Source organism: Platalea leucorodia (assembly GCF_965183815.1).
Source record: "Platalea leucorodia genome assembly, chromosome: 19".
In the NCBI taxonomy this organism is placed as follows: domain Eukaryota; kingdom Metazoa; phylum Chordata; class Aves; order Pelecaniformes; family Threskiornithidae; genus Platalea; species Platalea leucorodia.
Genome location: NC_138841.1, coordinates 5041837 through 5050729, shown reverse-complemented (window position 1 = coordinate 5050729; position 8893 = coordinate 5041837). Strand labels below are relative to the sequence as shown.

The 8893-nt window shown below is 41.1% G+C and overlaps 1 protein-coding gene across 1 annotated transcript; it reads right to left on the bottom strand.

Moving 5' to 3' along the window:
• Nucleotides 1-6142: 6142 nt before the first annotated feature.
• Nucleotides 6143-7290, bottom strand: TSHB (thyroid stimulating hormone subunit beta; the record flags this gene model as incomplete). Its single annotated transcript, XM_082330128.1, has 2 exons — nucleotides 6143-6385; nucleotides 7129-7290. The coding sequence occupies 2 exons, from the start codon at nucleotides 7288-7290 to the stop codon at nucleotides 6143-6145; spliced, it is 405 nt and encodes a 134-aa protein (XP_082186254.1).
• Between the last annotated feature and the right edge of the window lie 1603 nt (nucleotides 7291-8893).

Here is an 8893-nt window from a genome sequence, read left to right as displayed (position 1 = left end):
TACTTCGTGTTCTGTGCTCCCATGCTTTTTTGTTACTTCCTTGCCAGAATGAAGATGTTGAGAAGAGGTTAAGGATGTTGGGATTGTCTGCAAACGCATTGCTTAGCTATGTGAAAAGGCATCTTAAAATAAATGAAATGTAAACAAACACCTGACCCTAAGGAATCGTCACCTCAACAGATTGCTGTCACTGGACCTGAGGGTCTTAAAGTTGAACACGAAGGGACAAAGGGCTCCGAGGGCAGGTAAACGTATATTTAAATAGATGCATTAACACAACCTAAGTGTCTTAATTTGGATTTTTCTCAAGTGTAAAAGGAGTGATGTTAGCTATTTTCCTCTCAGTGATTTTGCCTAGGCGTTAACCATACAAGTAGACTGCTGGGTTTCGCATGCCTGTGTTCATACTGAAGACGAATCTGTCAGTCCCGGCTGTAAGGGAGCAATATAATAATTTTGCAGTGCTGCTTATTACTGTAAGTAGGCCTCCTTCCCTTCCTAGTGGACTTTTTATGCACTTTCCCTAAGTACAAGTGCTATTTAATAGTAAGCTGCCTTAAACTTTCCTGTGCTAAATACCCTTTATAAAGGCTCGGACACCTTGAAAAGGCAGTGTCTGCTCTGAAAGCTGAAGATTTTGTTTCTGTGCCATTTACTAGGTAACATAATTGCTGCTTTGTTGGGTAAATACCTACTTCCCAATTTTTCCTATCATTCTCTATGCTCTTCACAAACCAGAGAGTAGCAATTCATGTTGCAGCTATTTGCTGAGAACTTGGGAGTCCACAGCTCTTTTGCACGTAAAACACGGTTGTGTTGGGGGCTGGGGAATACCAGACTTTCTTGCTGCCAGAAAGTCTTTTGTAACTTAACTGAAACTAACTTCTCTTGGTCCAACAGTTGTAGAAGTAGTCTTGTATATATCTAGCTGTAACTGGATTGTTTAAACCATGGGTGTAAGGGACGTATCTTACAGCAGCAGAGCTCCTACTGTTCCTGCAAATTCCTCTGGATTTTCTATTAATTTTAAATGATGGTTTTGGAGAATTTAAATTTTCAAACCTTGCCTGCAAAGGCATTTATCACCAAATGTCCTGGTTTTGGCTGGGATAGAGTTAATTTTCTTCCTAGTAGCTGGTACAGTGCTGTGTTTTGGATTTAGTATGAGAATAATGTTGATAACACACTGATGGTTTAGTTGTTGCTAAGCAGTGCTTATGCTAGCCAAGGACTTCAGCTTCCCATGCTCTGCCTGGTGCACAAGAAGCTGGAAGGGGGCACAGTCAAGACGGCTGATCCAAACCGGCTGAAGGGCTCTGCCATCCCGTATGTAAACTGGGGGGAGTTGGCAGGGGGGCAGTGATCGCTGTTCGGGGACGGGCTGGGCGTCAGCTGGCGAGTGGTGAGCAGTTGCATCGCTTGTTTTTCCTGGGTTTTGTTTCTCTCTTTCTCATTTTTTCCTTTTCATTACAAATTATTATTATTGTTGTTGTTGTTGTTATTATTATATTTAAATTATTAAACTATTCTTATCCCAACCCACGAGTTTTCTTACTTTTGCTCCTCAGATTCTCTCCCCCATCCCACCGGGGGGGGGAGAGCGAGCGGCTGGGTGGTGCCTGGTTGCCGGCTGGGGTTAAACCACGACACCAAATTACACATATGACAATTACGGTTCATACCTTGTGTAGAATCCGTGACAAGCATGCAAACGCTGTCAGCTTATTATTGCAGTTGCCCTGGACAAAGCTTTTGCTGTTATCACAGAATGGTTGAGGTTGGAAGGAGCCTCTGGAGGTCACCTGGTGCAGCCCCTGCTCAAGGAGGGCCACCTAGCAGATTCCCTTAGTCTTTCACGGAGGCTTTGCTGCAGCTGAAATAAAATGAAGGTGTTTGGAATAGAGTATCAGCTTCTGGCAACATTCATGAAGACTGCAAAATTGAAAGCAAGATTTTTCTAAGAAAATTAGATTTCATATTTGTATCCTGTGAATTCTGATTCCTTTATTTACTATTTCAGGGAAAGTGTGAATGGAATATCTAATTTCTTGAGAGCTATGGTCATATTTCTAAAAATGAATTTGCATAAACAGAAAAAAAATACCTTGCATCTCAGTAGTATTTTTAGGTGTCGTGGTTAATTTGGCGCTGCTGACTCATGAGAATGCAGTCAAGCTGCCAGGGGGTTACTATTTCAAGCACTTCTTTGCCAGGGATGGGAACATTTCTTATCTAATATTCTAGATCACTCAAGTTTTGTATATGTCACAGTTCTGATCCTCAGCTTGATTAAATTGTTTTAAGTACTTTGATTCACCTTAATGGCCTTTCTGAATGTAATATTTAATTTAAAAATGGAAGTTAGTAGAATTTTATAGAAATAAGCAGTAATGAGTTTACAACGCAGCATGTAGTATTAACTAGGCATCTGATCGTTTGCCACAGATTGACCATTTCTTGGCTGTTGTTATATGCTTTGCATTTCAATCTGAGTAAACTTTGGTGATCATCAGGTTAAAAACTCATCTTGTTGGTCAGAAAAGATGTTTACAGACTGATTTATTTCTCTCTCATGCTTTGAATGGAGTTGGGATTAATTAACCTGTTTAACAGATGGTAGTGGCACAAACAGGTGCTGCCATGGTTGTAACTGATGCAATACAGTGCAGGAGTAGAGCTGGGTAACGAATATATCAGTAGGCTGAAATTACCGTTTAGATGTTTCTCCTGTACATGAGAATAAGGTTACATGCAACCAGCATGGCAAACTACATTATTTTGTCTTTATGATTCCTGCTGCAATAGAGTAATATTACCTTTTCATAATCTTTTCTCCCTCTGTGTTAGAAAGGGCTTATTCTGTGTAAAGAGATGGCGGTAGGACATCGGTGCTGAAACACGCCAGGTCATTATCACCTTTCCCATGGAGATGTTGAAAGTTCAGTTACAGGGTGCTAGAAGAGTGGGCAATTGAATATTATTTATCATCCTCACAGAGTACATGTTTGGTTCAAGTATCTGTTTCTAAATATTAATTATTTGATGTTTCTGCTAAAAATTAACTTTTACACTTTTAGGCAGAACTTTAAGGCTCGAAGCATTGTGGCAGTTGCCGTTGTTTCAGGTTGTACCTTCGATTGCTTGAGAGCTGTATTCAATGTAGGTCATTTCTTGTATATAGCAGATGGGTCCTGGAGGGGAGGGTGGCGGGGCAGGGAGAATTCTTGAGATGAGAAAGGGTGGAGAGCGGGCCATTGATGTCTTCGGTGCTAGTACCTCACCTCTGTGAGGTGCAGCTTAGTAACTGCTGCTTCTCATAAGAAATTGCATGAGTGAATGGAGATGCCTGCTATGGATGGTGGCAAGAGCATCAAATACTCCAGCGTCGTCCTTAATGAGGGATGAGGAAGAGCAAGAACTGAATTTTCAGGAGAAAACGTAAGGAAATAAGTTACTTTCTGCTTCATTTCAGCATCACAGTACCTTGTGAGTAAGGCCTGCTGTTCAGTACCTGGTTGAAAGTTTGTAGATACCGCCCCACTGCTAACTGAAGTGTGCAATGCCAAACCTGCGGTGCTCAGGAGAATGGCACACTGTTAGCAACTGGCTTTGTCCACACAGGGGCCATTAAAAGACTTCACAGAGTCTAAGGGCCATCCTGCCAAGACAGGACATTTCTTATTTTCTTTTTAATACTTCTCATCTGTTAACTATGGAATGCTACAGAAACCTAACATACGCTTCTCTTAGGACTGTTCCTTCTTCTGTCATCTGCTTTCCCTTGTTTGCACACTGAATAGTATAGGAGACTATAAAAAATAAAAATACAAAAAAAAAAAAAGCCCTGCCCTATTGATTTTTCCTAACTGGTTAGGTAGTTGCCCCTGGATGCTAACAGTCAGCCCCTAAAATGAACTTGTCACAATAGTTCCCTGTGTGACTCTGGGCTTAACTATGGAATGGCGCTTTGTGCTGCTCCATAAAAAGTAATCAAGCAAAACTCTTGGGAATGTAGATAAAGAGTTTGAAGGTCTAACTGGCACTCACCAGCACCGTGAGGTTTTTCCCAAGAAGAAATACTGATGTTTACAGTAACACACAAGAGAATTTTAAAAGGTCAAAGAATGTATAGCAGATGTATGCAACTTCCCTCCCACACAAACAGAACTGGAACTTTATGTCAATACCAATAAAAGCAGGTGTATGTTAGCAGGTGTGTCATTGGTTTTTGCCTTCTGGTTTTGCTGGAAGCAAACAAAAAGACAGACGAATAAAAGGTCTGTGCCAACAGCTGGGTGTAGAGTGGCTCTGAGGGTTAGCAGCAGGTTAATTCTCCGTGGGCACAAAGGCAATCTGGGTATAGTTGCTGGTTCAAGCTGGGCATAACAAGTTGGTCTTCATCTTCCTGGCTCTAGGGGTTGTTTGGGTTGGTTACTTGCCAAAATAAAGCAAATCTCTGTCTGGATAACTGAAAGAGCACAAATGCTGCTTTCCTGATGTAAACCTCTGGATAAATCTGTTCCATTTAATACTCCACTTTAAAAGTGAAAATTGTTTTTCATAGAGACACATTTGCAATCGCTGAACACCTAAGAGAGCTGTAGTGAAGTAACCCATTTTATGAGGCAAAACACATGGCTGGGAAGGGGTGAAAAAAGAGAAAGCTTTTGGTAGTGATCTAACCTGTTAGTGGTATGTATTACCTGAAAATTGTATTTAATGGGGTTTTGAACCTTTAGTGCATCTGCACAGAGCTGCAAATTCTTAGCTCTGAAATAGTTGTTTGGGTTTTTTTATAGTTACATATTATTAAAAATCCTTTTACAACCATTTAACTTATTTATAAACTTTTTTTTTTTTTTTTTTTCCCCCTGGCTGCATTTGCAAAGACAGGCAGAATGGTAGTGCTCTTCCTCAGTCAAGGAAGCATGGAGAATTTTATCTTTTGTCAGCCCTGTTCATGCCCTCACTGTGGTCTTGCTGTCCAGTCTACAGTACTCCTGGATCAGCAGAGGTCACATTTACTGCAGCAGGGACAATTTAATCCAACTGTGATTTTATCACTCCTGCTGTAGGTAATAGAGGTGAGGGGCAAAGCTGCAGCTCTGTCGCTGGATTCTGTAAGCTCTTCTGCTTTGTTTTGGAATCACTTAAACCAGGTGGAAAGTAGCTCTCGTTCTCAGGGATTGGTTTAGCGCAATCACAGCTCGCCCTGGAGTCATCAGGTCTAATGAAACGATAGCACTCACGGGGGGCGGAAATCTCAGGGAAAAGGAAACATCTGTTGGTTTACATTTATTTCCTTATTCCTGGGTCTGCACTGCTCACCTGTGCATGTTCAGCACATGGCGTGGGGCTCAGCTCACGTTCCCACCTGCAAGGGGCCAGCTGACCTGTGTGGGGAAAAAGAGTTTTTTTCTGAGTTTCACTCTAAGTTTGCTGGTATTACACTCCTCTTCTGGAGAACAGAGTAGCAAGATTTGAAGCTTCACTGATTCTTCAGTGCTCACAGAGAGACAAGTTTTTCAAACAGGGTACTTCAACAGAAAAGAGAGGCTTGCTCCACTAGTGCAGACATGAAAAAGTATGCCTGATGAACACAGGTCTGGACAACAGTGGTGATGACCTAGATCTATAGTGTAGATAAGCAAACTATACGTGCTTACTCCCAGTTGGCTACACTGAAGCTAGGGTCCTCAAAAAAACTAGTATTACATATATGGAAAAATACCGTCGGTAATATGAAGGCTGTAAGTATATCTCAAAATCTAAATCTAATTAAAATGTTCAATACTAAGAGTATGCACTATGCTTTTTTTTAACTCTGAAATAGATTAAATGTTTTGTCTCTGAGCATCTCTTCACAAAATACCTAGGATTTATGGGCAAAGGCTTATACATACACACAGTCATTTCTCCTTCTTCCCCAAAGTAAATTACAGGTGGGTTCTGAATACAAACCTGCAGTCCTATGATTCTGCTTTTGCGCATGTCACAGAATATCCAGTTAATTGAAGTCACTGGTGATACATCTTTAGAATAAAACTTTGTGCACACCAATTTGCAAACCTGTTATGAAATACACTTTTATTTATGTTTAGTTCAGCAGAGAGGTACATTTCAACCACATTCTGTTGGAAGCTTACATGTTGCAGAGCTTCTGTGGTTTAGTGCAATAGTTTGTCCTAACCTTCTCATGAACACAGTCACTGTAATCAGTGTTACATTTACCACACTTGCAGCTCACAGCCACAGGGTAGGAATAGTAAGGGATGGTGTGACGAGGACACCCCGGAATGAGTGCTGTTTGATACAACATCTCTTTGTATGTGCACACGTTCTGCGACAGAGCACTTTTGAGTAGCAGCTTCTTGCCATTGCTGTCCTACAAAAGAAAAAAGAAATGGGTTGTTTCACGGAAGCATACCGGAGCGTCAGAAGACTTCCATTGACATTGTCTCAAACGTGCAGAAAGCAAACCTTTTTACACGTTGATTGGCTCTGATATTTTCAGTGCACTTCTGTTCAGATCTGTGATTTTGAATCTGCCTGTGATTGGGGCGCTCTACACCCGTAGATAGGTTCACCTTGCGTGTATGGTTTTAACTAATCTGCTTGGCTCGGAGTGCTAACAGTGCTTTGTAATCTGTGTTGGCTACCTACTGACCAAGGTGGAACTTCAAATGCTGTGTTGAACAGCAAAGCTCAAGCATAGTGTTTGCCATGCCTACGTGCAAAATATTCTCCACAGCTAGCTGTCGTAACAGTAGTGGGAGCAGAAGTTACCCAAGTCGTTTACATTAAATAAGAGTGGCTAAATATAATCTGCTTCTCACCTCTTCCATCCTGACCCCACAAACTGACTCCAGAGGCCCTGCAGTGACAGCAGCAGTCAGTTCTCTGCTGTGCCACTGGTGTTATAAACTCCGTAGTTCGGAGGCTTGGCATTTCTCATCCATACCTTTGCAAAAAGCTAACTTGAAAACGTGAGAGTGTGATTTTTCTGTCTGTGACAAACAGTATTAGAACTGGATCATTTACACACCATTCTCCAGTGAGAACAGGCACTTGTTTTGCAGTGATGGCCATTATAGAAACAACTGCCTAAAACAGAGTAACGCCTTGTACCCGAGTCATGCAAAATCCAGCGCAGATGGTGGTGTTGATGGCCAGGCAGTAGGCACATTCCCTTTTCTCCACGTGGATTATATACTCAGAAGGAGCACAAAGTGATGCTGTTTGACCGAAAGTCAGGCCAAAGAGGAGAGACATCACAAAGAAGGGACTCATGCTAGATGGGGGAAAAAACAATCAATCAAACAAAGCAAACCCTAAGTAAAATTAGATGTACCTTCCAGCCCTTTTCTCAGAATTTGACAAGAACAGTTACGATAGTCACAGACTACACGTAATCTTAACTTTTTAGCTACAGCCTGACAAATTCTTTCCAATCTCAGACTTTTTAATTGAAATAGTACTAACCACTAAACAAAAAAGAAGGGTAAACAGGCCATTAAGAACATACAACAAATTCACTTTTCCCCCACTAAAGCATATTACATGGAAATTTTCACTAATGAGTGATAAAATGCTGACACAGAAAAATAACAGGAGCTAAAGGATTTGAAAATGTGACATATGTGAGAGAACATGAGCTCTAGAATTAACCAGAGATGCTAAAATAATCTCACTGGTTTAAAAATAATTTTCTAAAGAAAGCTGCTTATAAAATGTTCAAGAGAGAAAAAGAAACAGCTGTGCATATCAGGCATACCACTGTATTTTTTACTTTCCAGTTAGCTCAGAGGCGTGATGAAATGGGAACACTGCCAAGAATTAAATAATATATTCAAGAAATTACAATGAAGAACATCAGCAAAGAGTTCAAATCAATGAATCCCCACTTTATCTGTCTGTTGTGCTGACCTCATTCCTCAGACCTGCTGGGGGATCCCCAGAACAAAGCTTTGATTAGCTCCCAGACAATTCCAGGGTCTACTCTATAGCCTCTAAACCACGAACTCTAAATGACAGTGTCTACAAACATATGGACCTCACCCTCTAGTCTCTTCCAGCTGTCAGTTCCCATCGCAAAAGCCGTTCATTACAGAGCCTGGTTTACCCTGTAGCTGCAACAATGCAAGTCTGGAAAGACCAACCTCTTGTCAGCTGAATTCTTCCCTGTTACAGGAACCTGACTCTGCCTTGTGCTGGGAGAGGCAGTGACCCAGCACAAGCTCTGTGTGTGCTTTATACTCTCCAGGCTAATTCCTGGCTGATCTTACTGTTTATATAATTGCATCTGAATTGCTGCTTTCTTATCGCAAAGTCATCTATTGAAAATTCATACTGAACCACAAAGCAAATGCAATAGGAACAAATATGTCCATAATATCCTAACCTGGAAACTGGAGCTGGAAATCCAATTATTTTAACAGTCATTCTCTCCTCAGGCTTTTAAACTAACCACTGCTTTAAAAAAGTTATTCTTGATTAATTTAATTGCTACCTAGGACAGCAACATCATGACAGGAAGGCTATCATGGAAATGGAGTCATCCTGAATCACATAAGACTTAATTCTACACCTACGTTTTGCGGATGTTTAATGAAGCGTGGTTCACTCAGTTTGCTCGTTATCCAGCAGGCACAACTGAGAGATGCAGTGCTGTACACAGAAAGTAGCAAATCTCAAATCAAGCAATTGCTCTGCAGTGTGGTTAGGTACAGCCTGACTTACCCACTCAAACAAAACACACTGAGAAATTATCTGGCCTTGAACCTACCGAGCGAATATTGAAGTAACAAGCAACTGACTCTGAAATACTAATTGATAGGGGAAAATCTTTTAAGAAACCACTCCTTGTAGCACAATGAGAAGCAAAATATTGCAT